The sequence below is a fragment of the Pipra filicauda genome, unplaced genomic scaffold (genome assembly GCF_003945595.2).
Source record: "Pipra filicauda isolate LSUMZ 115617 unplaced genomic scaffold, ASM394559v2 scaffold91_size2508729_pilon, whole genome shotgun sequence".
Lineage (NCBI taxonomy): Eukaryota > Metazoa > Chordata > Aves > Passeriformes > Pipridae > Pipra > Pipra filicauda.
The window spans coordinates 699,026-721,289 of record NW_024105109.1 but is presented as its reverse complement, the minus strand read 5'-3'; the positions used below and the strand labels follow the sequence as shown (position 1 = coordinate 721,289).

Sequence of the window (22,264 nt, the reverse complement as noted above, 5' to 3'; positions counted from 1 at the left end):
TGGTCTAATGCCCTGTCCTTGTGAAGACCAAACTGCAGTTACGGCAGGGATAGAGTTGTATCCTTAATGCCAGGGGAAGCTAAGGTCTGATCAGGCATGCAGCTTTCTTTGTGGTTCCAAATAATGTTGAAAAATTATTGCTGTTGCACGTTGTTTTTAGTTACAGTCTCATAGTGCTGAGGATGGAGGAGCCTTTAGAGAATGAGATAGAATTGCCAGTAATTTTCTCTGCCTGGTGGAGGCATTGGTGTTGGTGGTAGTAGAGCAGTGGCCCTGCTGGGCCCTTCTTTGGTTATGCAAGATTTTCGCAAAGGCTGTGTGGGAGACCAGACATTTGAAAATTAGGGAGCAACCTTAATGGAAAATTGCTAGATGACATGTTTCCCATGCAGACCTAGAGAGAGCCTTTCACTCCTACCTATAAGTGCATCAGTAGGAAATTAATGGAGAGGACATGGTTGTGTCTAACTGAATGGAGAAGTGAAGAGTCCTTTTGGCATGCCCATATTTTTTCTGGAGAGGGATTATGATGTGACACTGAGTGAGGGGCTGAATTTTCAATATGACTTTTTGCATTTTACATTTTTCCAGCTTTTAACAGTTTATTGCTTGCCCATAATACAAAGTGAGTGATCCAGTCAGATTTTCTGATAAGCCATTTGGTACCACATGGGACCCCAAGGCATACATTCAAATCAGATGCTTTTGAAAGTGTTTGTTGGAAGAAGTTTGTTCCGGAGGGCAGACTTTGTTTCTTAGCAGAAAGTACCCTCCTCCAGGAAGAGCTGCATGTTGTGCTCTCTGTGGATGTGCCTTTTGATCACGGTGATTGGTCAGTGACTGTCAGGTCTTACCAGTGGATGTTTATCACTTCACTTTTAACCTCTTCCCACACAGGTGTTCTTTACTTGCTGGAACATGAAGAAGAGTATGTTTTCACCCTGCCCAGTGCCTATGCTCGCTCAATACTTACCATCCCGTGGGTGGAGCTTGGAGGGAAAGTCAACATCAGTTGTGCCAGAACAGGGTATTCCGCCACGGTCACGTTCCACACCAAGCCATTCTATGGAGGGAAGGTCCACAGGTATGGGAATTACTGTCCTACTCTTGTTTACCTGCTACTGGATTTCAGTGGGAAGACTCTAAGGCATCTGCTCAGTTCCTCTGGTGGAATATTTTATAGACAGATGTCTGAATTTCTTTTCCTATTAGTGTTAGAGATGACTTACAGCTTTAGAAAACAGTTTATTGTAGTTATACATATTATGATGTTTAACTGAATTGGATATATTTCTCTCATTAAAATAAAGCGAATGTATCTCTCCAGGCTTTGTTGCTTGTAAAAATTGTTGTAAGTGCAGGATCAGAAAAATGCACGTGGAGAAGGCAGTATCTCTGCTACATCAGCTGCTGCTTTTGTGTGAGTCTTGTAGATGAAGTGGTGTTCCAGGTGGAGCTCCTGGAGAGAAGCAAAAGTGTCACTGCCCACAATGGTAGCTCCCCTCCTGGGGACTCTCAGTTCTGCACTGAAATTCCAGATGATGAAACTGTTATTTACGTGTCTTTGTTCCTATTTATTAAGGGTGTAAAGAGGCACTGTGCGAGACAGCTTCCTGTCTTTCTTCCATGCTCAAGTTGATGTCCCAGTTATTAACATACACAGACTCCTTTCTTGTTCTGCTGTGAACTGTTGCAGTGTCCATGAGAAGACTGTGCTTTTGCATGGTTACCTCTGTTTTATTTCAGTTGGTCTAATTATTCTTCGGTATGTGTGTCAACCGTTTCAATGTTGTGTTCAGCCGAATATCCGCACGGGCTGTTTTGACAGGGTTTTTTTCTAAAAGGTGTAGATTCATGCCATCAGGGTGAGTGACAGTTTGGGACAGTTGTGTGGTATTAGTTTGGTAATTTAGTTTACAGATTACTTGACATGGCTTGTCAAAGACATGTGTCATGTTTGTAGACATATACACAAACCTTCTCTTTGCATTTTGGTTTTCCAGTCCTACCTCTCTATTTTGCTGACTCTCAGACCAATTCTTGGATCACTGAGGTAGCTTTAATCATTGCCTCTTAGCAGCTAAAAAGTAAACTTGCAGAGCTAAGGAAGAAAACAAAGGTACCTGAAGTCTTTGACATTGGTCTCTGACAGCATTATGGTCAGGTGTGAAAATAACATGTATTGGAAATGTCACACGAATGTCAGGAGCTGTTTTTCAGGTTGCTGAGGTAACCAGCTCTGGGTTAGAGCAGAGTATCAGAGTTTTAAGCTGTACATATATACTGCTGTATTTTGGGAGAATGTCATCCCAAAGCTATTGCTGTGTTAGAAGAACTTTCCTGGGATGAGTCTTTCATTTTTGGAGAGAGCATCACTACTTTGCTTGAAAAATTGCTTTGCAAATGTAGAAAGCTGCTTGTAACCTTAGCTGTGGTAGCGCTTTCATGTGCTGATAATAAATGGTACCAGTTCTTTCTGTGGTCTTTTTTCCTTTCCTCTTAAATTAGGGTTACTGCTGAAGTGAAACACAATCCCACGAACACCATTGTGTGCAAGGCACAGGGAGAATGGAACGGTACGCTGGAATTTACTTACAGCAACGGAGACACCAAAGTGATTGACACCAACAAACTGCCTGTTATCAGGAAAAAGATCAGGCCGATCGCAAAGCAAGGCCCGCTGGAATCAAGGTAAGGGGAGGGGCATTGCAGTGTTCTGCTTCTGAACCTCGGGCAGGAACAGAGCAGGGAAGCAAACCGTGGTTATAAACAGTGTGGTTCAAAAATGCCTCCCTTCCCACAGCGTGTTAGTCTGGGCACAGAGAGCTGGAGCTGTGTGTTGATTCCTCGGAGCATAAATTACATTGCAGTGATGAGCACATCAATTTTGTAGATGGGGAAAATGCGTGGATGCGTTAATGAGCATCTGGAAGATGGTAATGCAGTGTTTTCACCTGCTTCTTTGGGTGATTGCAGCATGGTACACAAATTAGTCAGTCTGTTGCAAGTAATGTTGCATCATATAATCTAAACTGGTATTCAGTGTTTTATGTATTTTAGAATATGTATATATAGATGTAAAAAGTATGTAAAATGTGGTGCAATGTGAGCTATAAATACGCAAACTCATGGTTTTAAAGCTCTTGGCACCCACATCATGTGCCTAACTCTGACTAGGTACATTAGGAAAAAACATATTCTGTTATTCAGTCAATACTGTTAATGTTTATCTTCAGAAAAATCAGTACTTTTATTGAATTTAGGAACATTTTATTGGAGGATTTAAAAACATGAGTTACACTTATTATCTGTAAATATTTTCTCTTTATTGTACAAAGGTTCCTTGAGTCATTGCGCAGGGTCAGATCATTTTTCTACTTTTAAGACTGCTTGCTTATCCTCAAACTTGTTTTCCCCCTGTAGTTTGGAACACAGAGATTGTAGTAGGTAAGGAATCCAGTAGCTCTTCAGTGTATTTATTGTATTTTTTAGATACTAGTAAGCAAATTGCAACCATCCAGTGTTTCTGCAGGATTTGCAGTTTATCAGACTGTAAACAGAAACTCATTGAAACACTCCTGAAAATTTGTGAAAGCTGTGGTCAGTTTCAGAAAGAGAGCAGGTTTAGATTAGATATTAGGAAAAAATTCTTTAGTGTGAGGGTGGTGAGGCACTGGAACAGGTTGCCCAGAAAAGTTGTGGATGCCCCATCCCTGTAAGTGTTCAAGGCTAGGTTGGATGGACTCTGAGCAACCTGGTCTAGTGAAACGAGTCCTTGCCCAAGGCAGAGGGGTTGGAACCAGATGATCTTTAAGGTCCCTTCCAATCCAGGCCATTCTATGATTCTGTGATTCTTTTCAGTGTTTTTCTGGGCAAAGTTTCTGCTAAGCTTATAAAAGGCATTGCATTCAAATACGGTCAATCATGTGAGAAACATGTTTGGCTGTATACTGATAATTATTGTAACTGGGAATGTAGAGCAAGACCTAGAAGGGCTTCCTGGAATCAGTGCATCAGTTCCTCTGTTAGTGACCTGGTGGGAACAGTCAGTGTCCCAACTGAATGCACTCTTGGCTTTTGGCTGACACTCCCTTAAATTGAAAAATTTAACCACAAATAAACACAGGATAAATGCCTGTCATTTGGGGGTGGATCATCAGTAAAGAATGTGAACTGGAAATGATAAAATAAATCCACCTTCTTTGAGAAAAAAAGCTCAGGTGGTCAAGAGTCAGGAACATGAAGAGAAGGTGGTGAGAAAATTAAGTTGCATGGCAAAATACCAGGAGCTGAGCAAATCTGAAAATCTGGTCCACGAATGCGACGAATGTCCCAGGTTCCCAAGCTGTGTGACCTGAAAGAACAGCATGGAGAGCACGACAGCAGCTCACCAGACTGGTGTCCAGAGGCACTGGGCTGTGGCAGAAGTGTTCTCACTCTGTGACTTGTGCTCCTCCATCACCAGGCGCCTGTGGCAGAACGTCACCAACTCTCTGAAGGAGGGGAACATTGATGCAGCCACGGAACACAAGCACTGCCTGGAAGAGAGACAGCGGGCAGAGGAGAGGCAGCGTGCGGCTCTCACAACGCCCTGGAAACCCAAGTATTTTGTCAAAGAGGTACTTTGAGTCTCTTGTTTTAGGGACCCTTTAATGTGTTTCTGCACGGGGGAGGATGCTCTTACAAGTGAACAAATGTCTGTGGCTTTTACCCTGGCTAGTGTTGTTGTGTACCAGTCAGTGCTTTAAATTGTGTTTTTGACAGAGTCTGGCTCTTGAAGGAGAGCCATGGATTTTTCCATGTCTATATTGTAGACTTGTTCACTTTTCTTCAGTTACATTTATTTTGATGTGGATTTTTGGTATCTAATGTTAGGCACTTAAAGCCATGTGTTTTTCTGTAAAATCCAGCCCGTACTTTACAAATGCTGCATACTCACACCCCCTACTAATCCTGATCTCGCACACTTAAAGCAAGCACAATCTAGGGATATTTATCCAGTGTAACTCAGCATGGGCATCCTAAACACAGTCTTGGGTTTCATCTGTGTGAAAGGAAACAGATTTTACTAAGTTCATCTTAGCCCTTTTTTTGGGAAAGGCAGAAGGGAAATAACACTGACTGGGGGAATTGTTGTTACCTTAGCCAGTATGTGCAGCTATTTAAACCAGCAGTTCATCTTTTACACCTTCCCACTGCTTCTCTTTCTCCCTGGTAGTTTTTTTCCCTCCCACCCAGATTGCTTGTCAATTCATTAAACACAAAATTTTCAGATGACCGAGGTGGCTTCTTGTTTAGTCTTATTTTAGCTTTTATGTGGATGTACATAGATCCAGTATTTATAAATCTTGTTTGTAAACTCTCCTTAATTTTCTTGCAGGGCGATGGCTGGCTGTACTTGAATCCTCTCTGGAAGACCCATTGATGGCAGAGAGCAGTTGCTCATAACTTTACCTGAAAGGCATTAAAATGATACAGTATGTAGCTTCAGGATGTCATTGGATAGGTCCTGTTATCAGAAGATCCCCATGGGAAGCTATGTACTGTGAATGATGCATCTCAAAATAACCACGAGCTCGAGTCTATTCAGGAGCCATTTTGTGTGTATGGATACACAGGCACACATGCACACATCCACCGATACACACATATGTACACACAGTGTGTATGTGTTTGTGTGTGTATTATTTACACTACATGTAAACAAGTATAAACACTAACAGCAATTCAAAGACCTTTTCCTCTAATTGTTAGGGCGCAGAACTCCGGCTGGACTCAGCTGGGGTTCCCGGAGTTGTGTGCTTGCAGGATCAGGCCCTATGCTAGTATTTAAGAAAATACTTTTTTAGTACTGGTTAAGGTTTTTCTATTTTTCACTTTTGCCAAAAATGTTTTGCACTTAAAATGTGATGTGTCTCTTAATGGCAGTTGTTCTGTCTAAAGTCACCGAGTAACTCACTTTGACATAAGAATGCTACACTGACATGACAGTGCGTTCGCTCTCCGGGATGCCGATTTAAGGGCATGTTTCCTGTCACTTACCAGTGTGAATTTTCTGCCATCCTGTAAGAAGTAGCAATACCTTCTCAAGAACGTTGTTCACACTAACCTGTTGTGTTCTCACTCTATTGTCTGTTCATATTTCAGCTGTTTAATCGATCTCTGGTCACCCGTGACCAGCTGCTCTGGTAACTTTGATCTTGCTGTGTAATGTTTTCTGGCCACTGTCATGCCAGCACTTCTGGCTTACATGTTCCGCTAAATCCCTTCTGGCAGATGTAGCTGCAGTGTTCCAGCTCACTCTTGCCTCAGCTCTCCACCCCCTGTTAAGAGAGGCTTGGCACACCACTGGGCTCTGCTGGGGACACCCTGGTCACAGCCTTTGCCTTTGCAGTGAAACCACTGCTGATGTGTTTGGGCTGTGCAGGCAGGAGCCCTGTCCTGGTGTGTCGCTGTGAATGGGTGAGCTTTCCCCACCGGCCCCAAGGTGGGTTCTGTTCACTGCTCTGGAAGAACAGAGCTGGTCTGCTCAGAGCCCTTAAACCGTCTTAGGGCTCCAATCAGCCCTATATTTCAGTTTCTTTGGCTTTTGACCCAAGGGATTGCTTCTGGATGAAACATTTGGATGAGTAGAGATGATATAACTAGCCTTCTCAAAGAAATGATTTTCTGATGTAAAAGTAACTTTAGTACATTGTTACACTGAGACAATAACTTTATTAATTAAACAAATGGGATACAATTTGTTTTGTAGATTTACAAAGTAAAAAAATCCTGTAGCTTGATCTTGCTTTGTAAGGTAACCACTGTGACACTGAGGAAGTGGATTCTAAAAGTTTGTTAAGGCTTTTTTGATTTTTAGTTCATATTTGTTGAAAGTGAAGATGTTTTTGAGAGAGGTGGCAGCAAAGGCACATGTAAAATGTGCTGACTTCTGCTCAGTGCTTCTTTCCAAAGTGCCCCTAAAGAAACCACTGTATTTCTAACACACAGTAGCATGGATGCCTACCTGTCTGTAGTACTGATTGATTTTGTGCCTTTTGTCTGCTTTCTTAATACACTAACTTATGCTTTATAGATGTTATACAAAGATACTTAGGTCAAAGCACTGCTCACATCTGTCCTTGTGCATCCTGCATTTTGGTTTTTTGGTAGATGTCAAAATCTCTTGAGCAACTCAAAAGGCTGAGCAGAGGTGTGTGCACAAGGAAACATGCCATTAATTGTTCCTTTGGACATAATATGTAATAGATCTCTACATTTGAGCTTCAGATCCCTGTTTAATGAAGGTGTGGCTCCTTTTTCCTCCTAAATCCTATTTTGTCTGCTTGTCTGTCCTTTTTTTTTTTTTTTTGCACATTAGAAGGATTCATGTTCTAAATTATTTAAATCCTGTTTTTTAAAAGAAGTGGACTGTATGAACTTGGTTTTGTAACTGACACTTTTTTTTAAAGGAAAAAAATTATTTTTTAGGAATAATTGATGTAATAGTTTTCTGTAACAAAACCAAAATGATGCTGTTGTAGTATTTACCGAACCAAGTATCATCAGGAAAATGTGTACTTTATCACCTGCAGGAATTCACTTTATAATGGATCCACTCATTTTCTAGAGGTTAGTCTGATAAGTACCTAGAAGTATTCCTACAGTTTGTAATATCATCACAAAGAACAATCGAAAAAGCAAAATTAAACACATGGAACATCCTCCCACAACTCTTTCACACACCAAAGAACAAGACACATCCTCACTAAAATAGCCATTGCAAACCTCTGTGTGTCAGGCATGTGGGCCTGTGCCACTGAAGGAGTAACCTCTTTCAGCTTTGATGGTGTGACTGTCGAGGCTACAGAGATGCTGTAGCCTTTCTTTTAAGGAGAAATCAGAATAATTTTCTGCTTGTAATTTATTGAAGATTTTTTTCTGTCTGCATGGTTGGTTGTTTCTGCATGCCAAGAACATTCCACTTGTGCTCTGATCAATGTTTTGTTTTGTTCTGATGCTGTGAAGAGTCCCCTGATGACATTACCACTGTTTCTTTCCCAAAGTAACTTGTGAGACACAAACATAAAAGCAGTCCTTTCTGAAAATATGCCATCAGCGAGAGATTCCAGAATAGGATTCAAAAGTGTCATTTTATTTTTTTGATAGTTACGTGTTTGGTATATTTTACAGGACTGAAAAGTAAATATTCATAAGCCTTATTCTGTAGGTCATTCCAATAGCTGTCTTGGAATTGCAAGTAAATACTTTCCTTTTCAAGTAGCCAATGTACACTGAGTTGTAACGTAAAAACCTCCATGTACTTCAATTTTTTTTGTGTGCACACCTGTAGAAAGCCTATGCAACCTTTTTCTTTCTTAAATTAGAAATGTTCAGAAGGAAAATTTATACCTTTATCATTTAAAAGATGCTCTGGCAGTCTCTTCTGATTTGCCTTCCTTTCATAATTTGTGAATTTAAAATGAGAATGCTCATGAATAAAAGATTTGTTTCATTTAGTAGTGGGATGCCCTTTCTCTTTCCATGGAAGCATCAGTTAACCAGTACCAGTTACTGAGCTGTCCTGGAGTGGTGTACAGCACTCAGGCACCTGTGAGCTGGGTGCAGGGTTCTGAGAGAAGCGATTTGCCAGCTGAATCCTGGTTTGTTCTGGGGGTTTTCTGCCCTGTTCATTCTGCCAGACGCTCTGTAGGTAAGTTTTTGTTTAAACTGGACAGTTCTACCCAGGGAAAACGGGGCTGGGCAGCATCACAGCTTTAGGAAAGGCTGGCGAACATCTGCCTTATTTTGACAAGTAAAAAGTAAAAATGTTAAGGTGTCTCCTTGTTTCTGAAAATCCTGTTTCATTTAATCTTTGTCACTAACAGAGATTCTTGATTAGATACTTCTTAAACCACAACTCTACATTATTGCAGCATTGGACACTTGCAAAGGGAGGAGAAATGTGCTTAGAGGCTTCACGTGGGTCCTGGTCACCATTTTTCAAGTGTTAGATAACGCCCTTCTGGTTTCCTTTAAACATTCATCCAGTGTTGGAAACTCTTGTGCTGGAACACTTTGTTTTTATGCAAAATGGAAAACAACACTGGCTGTAAATAGGGCAGGAAACACTACCCAGTTGTGTTCCTTGCCTTCCCGTGGCATTGCTTCAAGGCCACATCTTGGAGCAATTTGTACACTTGGGTTAAGTCACAGCCAAATATGATTTGTTTTCAGTGGGACTGATATGTACAGAAGGCTCAGTCAAAGCATTCAACTGTGTTTTCAAGAGTAAATATGTCAAGATGTTTAATTAATGACTTTTCTCCCCCTCTGTTACAAAATTACTTCTACAAGTCAAAATATTTCTTCTGGGATTACCAACATTGCTGTCTGCCTCACTGCTCTCAACAGTAATGATTAAGAGATACAGAACTTATGCAACACTGGCTTCTAGACACTTGCAGTTTTAGTTCCTTAGCAACTCAAACCTGGCTTAAGAGGTTTTTTTTTAATTGAGATTAAACATACTGTTTTATGGCAATTATGCTTCAAAATTTGACCTAGCAGAACAACAAAAGAATGTCTGTAGCTAAGGAAATAAACTATGGAGGAGTGGATGATGATGATGCAAGATGGTGGTAGTCTTTGCTGGTAAAAGTGCTGTCCAGTTCTCCCACAGAAGAGGTAGGAGTTAACTGCTATAGTTCTCAGATGCAGGTGTAAACCTACATGGTGTGCAAATTCCTGAGGAACCAAGGAAGGTGAGACAATGCCTGCCCATTCTTCTTTGTAATATTGCTTTTTCTGAGTGGCTGCCTCAATGACTCCAACCTGTAATTTCATTTTAACTGCTGAACAGCGGCAGAAGCCTTGAAGTCAAGTTAGATTTAAGAAAGCTCAGGTAAGTGGTAGGCAACTTTAGGCCCAGGCTGGCTGAGATTCCTGCAGTTGGCTTATTTTTATTTCACATAACTTGGATTCACTTATTTGTGCTGTTCAAGAGAACGCTGTCGGCTACGGTGGAAAACAATCTGATGAACTGTAAAGATCCCTAAAGATGGGAAGACAGTCTTGTATTTTCTTTTTTAAAACGAGGCTGAGTTACTGCCAAGCCAGAGCCTGACTGGCAGGATCTGTTCTGCTGCCTTTCAGGTGTTTTTCCAAATGTTAGATCCCTTATGTCTTAACCAGTGGTGACAGGGCAGGGTCCAGATTTGCTTGGAAGCAGCAAGATACTAGAGATAATGCATCACACAATCACCTCTTCTGCTGGTGGGTAAGTAGCTGTAATAGCTGGAGCTTCTCCAGATGCTGGAAGGATTTGCTGCAACATGTATGGTTGGGAAAGATGGCTGCTGTTCCCTGAAAATAGAACAGCCACCTTAAATTGACCACAGCAGAGGCCCTACATTTGTCTTAGTAAGCTTAACCTGGAGGGATATCAAGGAGCTGCTGTGGCTTCATTACAGCAACTTCATGAGGTCAGGAGATTTGCATTATGGAGTTCCAATGACTTAATTTATGACTAGGACTATAAGCAACATGTTACAAAGTTAATCACAACAAAACTGACACAACAGTCTTAACACAAAACTTGAATTAACTTTATTTTCCCCTACAGTCAACAACTGGTTTGCATTGAGCTTTAAAGCAACAAAATAAAATGAAATCTCCAAACGACAGGGGGCCAGAAATCCAGATTTAATTAACTTTGTGAAAATGTTGCAGCTGTGGTATTGGTCTGTATAAACCATCAGAGTCAAAAATGAGTTCATAAATCAAAAAAATATTCTACACCTTGAGAAATAAGTCAGCAGTAACATTCTCACAGAACACTTTAAATTTACATTTTCTTCATGAAAGGTACATACTATTCTGCATTTTACATCAAGTTATTGATGCAAGTTTTGTTTCTATAAAAAGTTACAACCTGTGGCAGGAAAACAAACTGCAAAACCTTTTCATTTTAATTAAAATTTTCAAGTCTGTATAAAGTTCTCCTAGAGCTGGAAAGTGAACATGTTCAGTCTCCATTTATATTTTAGTGCATTTAATCTGACAGTTTTCACCACTTACAAAAAAAAAACAGTATAAAAGACAGACAAAGCAAATAGCACTATAGCAGGAATTTCTTCAGTTGATGTAAGCACTCTAAATAAAAATGCAGAGAAACACATTTCCAGAAAAACTTCTACCCTCACAAGAAAGGCAGTGAGGGGGGGGAAGAGGTTTGCAAATCTTCTACCTCCGATAGCCACAGAAAAGGGGTTTTGTATACCTGTCAACCTTCTTTTCCCCAATAAACAGGCTATACTTCTTTTACCAATGTAAACATTCACCTAAAATAGTTTAATTTCTGTTCTGAAACACCAGCTGCTACACGGTGCTCAGTTGTGTGTTACTATAGCATTCATTACTGTCGTTTCGGATCTTTCAGGAGGTTACAAATTTAGCCCTTGTATCTATGGTGTGCAAGATTTGCCTTGTCTACCTTGTGAAATGACAGTGTAAGGCAGCAATACTGCAATCCCGTGTTGAACAAAAGCAGCTTGTCCAATTAATCTGTCCTGTCTCCTCTTGTGAAAACTGCAGCTTTGCTTCTTACACTCCAGCTCAAAACCAGCCTGCAGCAAGAGTAAAAGGACATCGAAAGAAACCATTGAAAAATAATCATGGGAGTAACTTGTTTTGAAAGTTGAATTTGAGAGAGCTCTGCCACCTCTTTTTTTGTTGAAAAAAGAGTCATTGTCAGATGTCACCATTCCAGTTTACATACTGCTGCTATTCAGCTGAACAGTGTTGTCCAAAAAAGATTGACAAGTATGCATGTGCCAAGGACCAAATTACAGGGTTCTTTGGTAATCAGTCCAAATTCTCAACAGATTTGAAGGATAATATGTACCAATAAAAAAAATGCTGCTAGACTTGGATAGCAGCTCTGTCTTGCTTCACATTACAAATCTAAAACAGCTGTTCTCAATAAGCCAATATTTTTAATCAGACATTGCCTGAAAATTTTGTACAATAATCTGGACCAATGATGGTTCTGTACCCTCATGTTGCTGTGAAACATGATTTGAGCTAAAGGCAAAGACTGGTTATCTCAAGGACAACTGCTTCGTATTAGCAATCAGAACAGTGTATTTAAACTGTCTTCCTGTTGGGTCTCTTGCCTTTCTTTAAAATTAGTTTATTCTTAATGTAGCCACGCTTCCTTTTGGAGGTCTAAAAAGAAAAACAGAATAACATGTATTAGTTAATGATTTAGTCTTGACCGCGGTTTAATGATGTGCATTTCAGTGCCTGATCTTTAGACTGATTTTAAAGAGCTTAAATGCTAAGTCCTCAACTAGGCATTATCCAGTTATTATTTTTGATGTTGGGATTGTTAATTCCTGCCCAACAGTTGCTCTTGCACAAGATGTGCTTTTGCAAGCCCCATATACCAGATCTGTAGAATTGTTTTCAAAGCTTGTGCTGAGGCAGAATTAATAATTAACCAACATCATACAACTCTAATATGCCCAAAGAGCACAACTGGTGTAGAGTGATAGTTTTGTCTGGAAATACTGTTGTGCAACTTTTGCACTATTGATTCTCTTAGAAGTTAGGTAGAACTCTTTGCTCAAAGCAGCATTTTTAAAAAGAAAAAAACCCTGAATAATCCCATTTTAGTCTTCAATGCTCTACTGTTGGTTTGTAGGTTATATGTTTTAGGTAATAATGGGGGGAATCATTAATGTTGTTCATAGGTAAAATTAACTTCAAAGTTGTATATACATGGTTAAGTTTGCAACAGGTAGAATTGTACATTGAATGTGCCTGCCAGGAGGCAGCTCCCACACTTGCTGCACTTTGCTGTGCTTACCAGCAGGCTCTGTTATGTCAATGAAATACAATTTTTAAAAATAACAATGACATTATTGCAATAAGGTGAGATAGATACAAACGAATAGGAGATGGACTGAATTTCCAGTAAGGAAGCAACTGCTGAAGAACTGTGGCTACTAAGGAGCCCTCAGAATGCATTTAAGAAATCCTAGTTTAGACATTTGCTCCATGCTCTTCCCCTTGGTTCTCTGATTTCTTAGTGGGAAGTAGAGCCTATTTGTACTGCAAGAGTTGGTGATGGATCAGAAATTGCATCAGCTTTTATCATCTTTAGATAGAGAATTGACCCATCCATGGCTTAAGTGGGGTCAGTGCATCTATCATGGATAAATATAGCCTTGCTTGTCACTTAAGATCAAAAGTTAGTGTTAAGTGTATGATAGGCACAATAAAGCTTATAATTTTGTTTCAACATGTCTAGCTTTAGTGGCAACTCCTAAATGCCTTATTTTTATGTACTTCCATCAAATCAGAAAAATAAACATCTTGACATTTAACATCCTCTACTTGTAGAGAATATTCTTTACTTGTATTTCCATGAAACAGTGTAAGTTCACTGCCTATACTAATTTAGTTTGTTAGACTGACTTCTGGAATCCCTTTTGCAACATCTATTTGAACATACAGAAAACAGATGTTGTGAAGGAGAGGGCTGTAAGAGTCTCCCCAACTCCCCTGGTATCAGAGCTTTCTTAACAGGCTGAAGTAGCACAACAAACACTTTTAAAAGCATGAAGATGACTTCAAACAGTAAGCAGACAGACACTAAAGTTCCATCAACAAAAGTTTCATATTTAATTTATTTCATACAAAATCGCCATTTTTAAACTTCTAGGCATCACTACTTTCAAACAAAGTCAGAAAGCAACTTTCACATTATTTACTTAGTGAGCCAGTTACTGAAACATGAATTGATGTACTTTAGAGATTATACTTCCAGTTACATGAAGACTTAAGAGTTGTAACAGCCAGTGACACACTCTATTTCCAGTTAGCATTCTGCCTAAAAATAATCTAGCCTTGTGTCTTCACATGCTTTTAAGTTAAGCAGACAGTAAATAAACAATTATTACCAGCAGGCAGGTCTGAAATTGGACACTAACATGAACAGTATCCATAACATTCTGGCTAGTGGAAATACATAATTCACCAGCTATGTGATTCACTTTTAAAAATAAACTCCAAACCCCTTTCAGTTACTTCACTGGGAACCCACCTTCTTTGACAAATACTTCTGTTTCGGTACAATGTTGGTTACTCTAGGTTTATGATCCAATGTCTCTCTGTTGTCTAATTGTTTGACCTTGTATATTCTAACAAGCCAGTGCTCTGAGGTAAAGGCTTCCTCCAGATGTTTAAATTTAATGTCTTTGTTGCCTATCTCCGCATTGCGTGTACGATCGAATCCTGGGGGTGTCCGAAAATCCAGCTATAAAAATTAAAGCTGCATATTAGTTCAAGACAAAACCCAAAACACTGGTCACTGCAAACTGTGGAACTTTGTACTGCAAGGCCACTCCTTCAGCTGGCCCCAGTCAAAGGACAACATTTCTCTTGCACGGGTTATTGCTACACAGAAAAAACTCTCAGATCCTTTTTACAACTGCGAGAGGGAAAAGTTCATTCTGACTCCTACAGATGTCACGGGAGACAGCACTTAATATCCCAATAAAAATATCATGTCTGCATTCAGAGATTAAACAACTCAAGTGACAGTCAGAGGTGTGGCAGCCTACAGTGACAGAGTGCTCTCTCCTATAGTGCAATAATTTGCACCTTCATGGTTTTCCATACAATTTGGAAATCGTTGACAATTATTAGTTAAAAATTTGGCCCCCCGTGTTACAAATAAGATTTGCTGAATAAAGGATTCTTGTGCTAACACATCAGAAGGAAGAGCCCTTGCGGGGGGGGGGCAGGGAGGGAAGAAAAGGGAGCTAAAAAATCAAACAGGTTTAGCTACATGCATGTGTTTGATGCTCCCAAAGCAGACTGACAACTGCTGCCCTTTACTGTAAAAGCGGTGTCGCTTAATATACTGATGTGACTTGGATAGAAATCATGTAGTTTCTGATTAAATAGTCAACTGTTCCACTTGCGTGTTGCTATTACAAGAAACAAATCTAAAGCTCTCCACAACGTGACAGTTAATGCTTTAGTGAGTGCACAGCACAGTGGAGTCAAGATATTCATCTGGGGCAATGTGAAGGACAGCAAAAAAACTAAGTACAGGTGTAGGTTGGCAGCAAAGTACAAACGTAGGTGAGCAGCAGAAATGCTTTCTGGTAACGGTTATATATAGTAGACCATGCCTGGATGTGTTTTAAAATTTCTAAACCTGACTCTTATGCTGATTCTGTCACTACAAGCAATGCTTAATCTAAAAGATAGAAAATACATAGAAACAACATTTGCTTTTTCACATTTCAATTATGATTCAGTAGAAGTTGTAGCACTTACCTGCATCTCTCCAAATCTGTAATAGGACATTTTATACATGAGGCAGTTCAGCAAAGTTGGAGAACCTGCCTTGTCTACTCGGAATTCTCCCTGAGGGGTAAAGTAATCACTTTCCTTTAAAAAGAAAAGAAGATACAAAGAGTCAATATAAACTAAAATCTCAAGGTAACTTCTCATTCCCTTCTCCACAAAAGAACCCCTAAGAATCTCAACTGACTTTTACAGTTTAAAAGCTGATTTAAGACAACCTTAAAATGAAAATGATGGTGCTCGTTAAAGGTAAAATAGTTACAAACTACCTGCTTGTAACGCAGACCCCAAAGGATCAGTCTCCTTAAATCCTACTATTGTGCTGCTACAAGTTTTGTCACTTCACAATAAGTGGTGCAGGAAAAACGATCTCAAACTGTAAAAGTTAGTTGGGCACCTATCAAAATTATTCTTCAGAAAGGTAAAAAGCCCTGTATAGATAATATAGGAGGTCTGCAGGGTTACCATAAACTTCATGTGTGCACAGTGTTTAAACAAAAAATTTCTGCCATTTTCATCTCCAGTACAAGATGAAACTATGCACATGGACTACTCCCTTAAGCCTGAGCTCAATATCTGAAAGTTTTTGTTAGGCTTAAGAAAATATTACTACAGACTTCTGCAATCTTGGAGGTGTTTGAACAGCTTAAACTCTACATGAGTCAATATTAACACTTTCACTTGTCTCCTACTATTACAGAGTTTGAAGAAATTTGAAATGCTGACTATTTAAACAGTCTGAACATTCATTTTTTTAAGTATGTGATGGTGCACAGTGAGACAGACACACAAGAACTACAAAAGAGATCCTGTACTTTCAGCATCATGCAAAAAATTTAAAAGCTTTTGAGGTTACTGACCTTTCAAAATCATAAATATTTAAAGAAACCGGGCTACAGGCCTCTGCACTCCTACTGTTCTAGGAAAACAATCCTAGTATATTTTTCAAATAAATCTGCAATAAGCAGTAGAGATTTCTCTCCACTGTAATGACCAATACCAGAAAAATAATAACAAATAAAAGGTAAAAAAAAAAAAAGGTAGCAGTTCCACTTACCCTAATATCTTTAGGATGTTCCCCCTCTGCTATTCTTACCATCCACAAGAACTTATTAATATCATCACCAGAGTAGCCAATCACACCACCAAAAATAATCAAAACATAATCCACATCCAGGCTTCTCATGATCTCATATGCTGCTGACTCATTTGATGACATTGCCTTTCCCACCTGTATCATAGCAAAAATATCATAAATATCTGCACAGCTGCCTGTCAAACACCTACACAGATCAATATTGACAGACCAAAGCCCAAGAATCCTGTGCAATGTGCTCTAGGATGACCCTGCTTGAGCAAGGAGTTTGGACCAGATGACCCATTCTGTGATTCTGTAATTCATACTTGCCAACCAAAACCAACATTTTCATTCTAGATAATAAAACCCATTGTGAATATTTAGAAACTCAAAAGCACAACCTTTAGAAAGCTCAAAAGCACTCTGTAAAGAGGAGTGCTGCCTGTTGAAATGAGTGTTTTGAGTATAAAATGTAGCAACAAGGGTTTTTCTTTTGTGGCACCTACAGATTGTTCAAGTCTGTAGGTGTCTTTTGGCTGTATTGCCAAAAACTTAGTGTTGCAGAAAATAACTCATTACAAATCATTTTCAGAGCTTTAGACACAGGCCAAAGTGTATAAGTTATTTGAAATGTTAGTGACTTTTTTTTTCCTTGAGCTCTGTCCTTCATTACTGAAGCAGACATGTTGCATTGCATTCAGTAGCACACACGCACCCTCCGCATTAAGTCAAGGTAAATTTACACAGAACAAAACTTTTTAAAGCTGTATCCAGCACCTCTTCCATCCTGGTCATTTGTCACACTTAAAACAATTCCCTTTTGTCAGCAAGTGGGACTTAGTTCAGCAGCTTTGTTTGCTGCTGAAGCTCCTACTTAGGATATAATAACACATCGTTGGAGTAAAAGGGAGTAACTACAACATAAATAATATTGCATCTTCAGCTAAGAACGTAATTAGAGAACGCTTAGCTTTGGCTGCAAGCTGTCAAAAAGACCAAGAACCTCAGCTTCTTGGCCATTATCCTAATTAATGTGAAGATATTTGGCAGATTTCCATCTCTGTGCGGGAGGAAATCATCTGGACACGTCTCCAAGGGCATGCCTCATTTACAGCAGAAGATCAGATATTCGCCACAGTGCACATTTATTGCTTGGGTCCCCCTTTATGGAGCATTCATTCTGAAATGGAACTTGACAGCACCAGCAGTCATACTGGAGAGAATTCTTTATTGAAAACTATCATTGCTAATTGCTGCAATGTGTATGGCTACTGTGCTTAGGCAATAGAGATGACTTCCACAGTCTCTCTATTCACATGATGCACCTTGTCCTGCAAGGATCTGTGGGTTTAGAGAGGGAGGCACATAGAGCTATCAGAGCTGAATATCCATCAAAATACAGTAATGCCATGTCAACAACCAGATTAGAAGTGCCTCAGAGCACACGGCAATGCTTCTTGACTGATATCAGCACCAACGGTACAATTTCCCAAGCTTGCTTTTGGCTGATGCGACTTCCCTGCCCCTGTCAAAAGCACATACATGTGATTCTCCCCTTCCCCAATACACGTTTTTTCAGGACTCTGTAAGCTCAGAGCACAACTTCAATTATTTGTTGCCTCTGTACACTGCTTATTGGCAGATCTGGTCCAAATGCTGTACTTGCTACTAACACAAGACAAGAAACTATCCTAATACGTTCCTCAAGCCCTACCTCCGCTCTGTCCCTGCAGCATGACATTCTGGAAGAAACAGGCACTGAGTGATGACTGATGTCATCACAGAGTGATAATGATAATTACACAGCACCTAGTAAGGCTGCAACCCAGTTGCAATATAGAGCTTCCTTTGGTTTCTGAAAACAGTGTAAGTCGCCCAAGGTGGTGCCCCTGTAACCACAAGCAGTGCTAACACCCTGCCTTAAGCCCATATAAGTACAAAGCTTAAGCTTACTCTTCAGAAGTGAAAGAAATTAAATGTGCAGATATTTTTGTCTAACTGCAAATTTGAGAAGACAGAATTGCATCAAATCTGCTACACTTCCATTGCTTGCCAAACTCTCTAATTTCCCAGATGCCTGAAAATTTTTTTAGTCCTTGTGGTCAGTTTTCCCATGCCATTCAAAAATCCACTCAGCAATGACACTGCTGAACTGAAAAGACCCCTATTTGGACAAGCCAGTAAAGCAGCAGTACCAGGTAAGCTGTTGTAGCACTAATCCCACGGAGAATGGTTACATTAGGTTTTGTCTATCCTCACAAAATGAAAAAAAGAGAAACTGAAAAGGAAGTTTTGGAAGCATCGAGTGAACAAAACAAACCCCAAAGCAAAAATCGATCCCTAGACTTGAGTTCTAATAAATGCAAAAAGAAATATGTTCCTTCCACCTCTGTGTTTCCCACTCTACGGAATTTCTCCTTAATATCACACTGCCTATCAAGAGGTATTTACAATTTCACACTGGACTGCAATGGAAACATTTTGGTGCCTCCACAGAAAACTGCCTCCCTTACCAGGGCGATGTGGCTGTTGTTCCAAGTATTGTTGTCAACCAAGGTTGTTCGGTTGGCCATCCCTGCTATCTGGTAACCATAATCCCACCATGACATCACTCTGGCGTGCTCATCTGTGTTTTGTCTGAGCCAGTAATAGGCTTCTCTGAAGTCATCTAGGATATTTCGGGTGCTGCAAAACAGTTCATTTTATTCTCATTGGAACAAATACTAGCAACAAACCAACTGCACCATCATAAATCTCGTCTCACAAATAAGGGTTTTATTATGAGTTCAACTTTCTTTGAGGGATTTGGTCACCAGCAGTCATAAGTTTGAACCCTCTGACAGCTGAATGGCCAGAAGCTGAACTGCTTTTGAAGACATGACCCAGTGCATTTCCTGTCAAATATATATTCTTAAACAAGTTTTCCCAGTTGACTTGAAAGTTGTTGGTTTGGGTTTTTTTTAGCCATCATCTTTATTGGCTTTGGGTAGGATTATTTTTATATACTGACATTAAATATTTCAGAAAACGTTATATCTTTTTGAAAATTAGAGTATTAAGAATTTTTTATTCAGGTGACAATTCTGCTTTAATATAATAAGAACTGATTAAAGAAAGTAAAGCCAATTGTTAATGCAAAGGCAGTAGAAAGGCTTTTGCCCTTTAATCACTCTCAGACCCACAGACCTTACTTACCCATCATGGTTATAGGAAGCAAGAACCACGCTGGGGCTGGAGTATGCATTGCTGGTTACCCAGGTACAGTGAACAGCAAACATCATCAACAACATCAGCATCAGCATAGTCACAATGTTTTTGATATTGGGACCCAGTCCCTCTTCTGTTTTTTCCTGTTCAGATACATGTTTCCTCACTTTGCCTGCCTAAACAAACACAAATTTATCTGTTATGGCAACTTTTTTCACTCTTGACAATGGAACTCATGTTTTCTGACTTCTAACTCTTGCTTCCTCCCCTCACCTTATCATACAGGTTGCCAGGGTTCCTTTTATCATCTTCATCACTGCTGTCCTCTATTGGTGGATTTTCCCTCTTCATATCATCACCCAAATAACGCTCAAAGACATTGGAGAAAGCAATTGCTGACAGCATACAGACCACTGGAGTCAAAGTGAGCATCAGTCGAACCATCACTCCAGCAAAGTAAACGGCGCTGATTGCGTACAGAGCAACTGCAAAGAAACAAACCTACTGATGACATTTAGAAAATACTACTAACTGACTGCACACGTACATGGCCTCCATAAAACTACTTCTGGAAGTGAGTAGAGCATCTGTGTATATAAAGACTCAAGTGTGCATCTTGCATTTCATTACTTTTTAATTTACAACATTCGGTTGAATTAACACTTATCCCTGTTAAGCCTCAAACATTTCCTGAGGTTCACCTTGACAACTTTTAATAATAACACAACTCCATTTTCATATGCATTAATAATGTGCCAGAATATACATTATTAGTGAAATTTAATATTACACACCAAAAATACTACTAGAATAATAGGTAGCTTCATTTGATTAAAAAGGTCAAACAGCCCTAAACCAAAGAAGTTACTGGAACTGAAAAAGCAAAAGGAAGTGTTACAATTTAATGCAAATATTATATTCTAATTTTAAGCTAGAGATATCTGTGGACAAATTGGGGGCTTGTCTACATTATAATTCCATACAGATGAAAAATATGATATTGTGAGCCCTATTCTGAAGGAAGCTTTTCTGAACAGTACTATCTCCACTTCATCTCCCACAAAACACAAACCAATGTTTTCAGAAGAGTAAGGAATATTCAGAACACTTTCCTTGGAAGGAAAAAAACCCCAAACAATGCTGTATACACTGATTAGGAACATCTCATAGTGGTTTCCTCCTGATGGATTCCTTGTCTGCTACAGTTTAACAACATCCTCTTGTGAAAGATTTGCCACAGAAATCATCAAGGGACACCAATTTATCAGATTATATTATGTAAATATCTTCTACTTTGTACTGAGGCAGTACGGCTCTCCACCCTCACTCATAGGTCTCTCTATGCCCTCCTACATGGATGATGCAGCAGTAGGAGGCTGAAGGCAAGTTGCCCAGCACTGGTCTTGACAAGAATTAACTGTAAGTCACAGAGCACAGAATACCCCAGAGTCACTGGATTTATTTAACCCAGTAAACATTCCCAATGCCCACACATCTCTTAGGTAGTCTTAAGAGGCAGCTATATTAGTCTGGAGTCTCCTGTCCTGTAAAAATTCAAGACCTGACTGATCTTCATTCCTCCATACGGATTAAAACTCCAAAGTACATCCTTACAAGCCTCATTCATGATCTTAGAAGTTTGCTTTCAGAGTACAGCTTTGTACAAATAAGCAATTTGTTGTCACTGACATAGGGACGCTGAGCTGTTCCCCCGGCTGATCCGCACTGCAGAACCGCACCTCGACGCATGGTATGAAACGTCAGCCTGGAGAAGAGCATGAAACTCCTGGTGCAGAACTGAACTGTAGCGACAAATAATTCAATCCCACCTCTTGGAACTACATTCCATCACCATTTCAGCAACCTCTGCAATTTCATAAACAGTTTTAAATACCGCTGGATGCAGGCAACTTTCAATAATCATCTCTAAACACGTCACCTTTAAACCATTTTTTAGAACAAGCCATATATCAGCTTTGAGGAAACAAAAAAACAGAATCAAGTTGAAGGCAAGATTTTTCAAAATAATTTAAAAATATTTTCTCTTACCAAAGACTCTTTCATCATTGATGTTTTTGATACAGAACCACAGCCCTGCTGGGAAAGTACACACGAGAATATGCAGATCAAAAAAGAAGGAAACCCATGTTGTAGGCTGATGCTCAGACACAGAGGCAATGATCGGGATGTGAATTTTCGCATACCTTTTTTAAAAAAAATTCAGTTCAAATTATTTTGAAAAGATAAAATTATTAAAACTTGTAAACATTAGGAACTCTGAACTTGATTTCAAAGGAAGCATTTCAATTAAAAATGGTAAGTGCTCTATTCAGCAGAAATCTGATGAAACCTTTATACCAAAAAAGTCACAAGGTCTTACTGCATCTAGGAAGCATTTGGAGTAATTTAAAACAACGATATAAGGGACTATTTCCATATTATTTAAGGCAATGAAAATTATGGATGTTTTGTTTGTTTATGGCTACATGTAAAGCCAAATTCATCAAAATGAAAACACAGCTATGGAAGCTCCATTGTTACGTTTTTGAAGAGTTTGTCATCACTGCCAGTAAGTCTCCTAAATTTTCAACATTGTTTTTCAAAAACTCTCCT

The 22,264-nt window shown here is 39.5% G+C and overlaps 2 protein-coding genes across 2 annotated transcripts in view; one reads left to right on the top strand and one right to left on the bottom strand.

The window, feature by feature from the left end:
• OSBPL10 (oxysterol binding protein like 10) overlaps positions 1–8,501 on the top strand; it is a 114,548-nt gene extending 106,047 nt beyond the window's left edge. The window contains exons 9-12 of the mRNA XM_027733403.2: positions 898–1,084; positions 2,509–2,691; positions 4,466–4,619; positions 5,381–8,501. Coding sequence (XP_027589204.2) covers positions 898–1,084; positions 2,509–2,691; positions 4,466–4,619; positions 5,381–5,425 — 569 coding nt within the window. The 3' untranslated portion in view covers positions 5,426–8,501. The remainder of the gene's footprint in view (positions 1–897; positions 1,085–2,508; positions 2,692–4,465; positions 4,620–5,380) is intronic.
• Positions 8,502–11,958: 3,457 nt separating this feature from the next.
• Positions 11,959–22,264, bottom strand: part of STT3B (STT3 oligosaccharyltransferase complex catalytic subunit B) — a 51,635-nt gene continuing 41,329 nt past the window's right edge. The window contains exons 9-16 of the mRNA XM_027733404.2: positions 21,701–21,855; positions 19,925–20,136; positions 19,640–19,827; positions 18,958–19,129; positions 16,424–16,597; positions 15,337–15,450; positions 14,093–14,305; positions 11,959–12,210 (exon numbers count right to left, since the gene is read on the bottom strand). Of these exons, the coding sequence (XP_027589205.1) occupies positions 12,130–12,210; positions 14,093–14,305; positions 15,337–15,450; positions 16,424–16,597; positions 18,958–19,129; positions 19,640–19,827; positions 19,925–20,136; positions 21,701–21,855 (1,309 nt within the window). The 3' untranslated portion in view covers positions 11,959–12,129. The remainder of the gene's footprint in view (positions 12,211–14,092; positions 14,306–15,336; positions 15,451–16,423; positions 16,598–18,957; positions 19,130–19,639; positions 19,828–19,924; positions 20,137–21,700; positions 21,856–22,264) is intronic.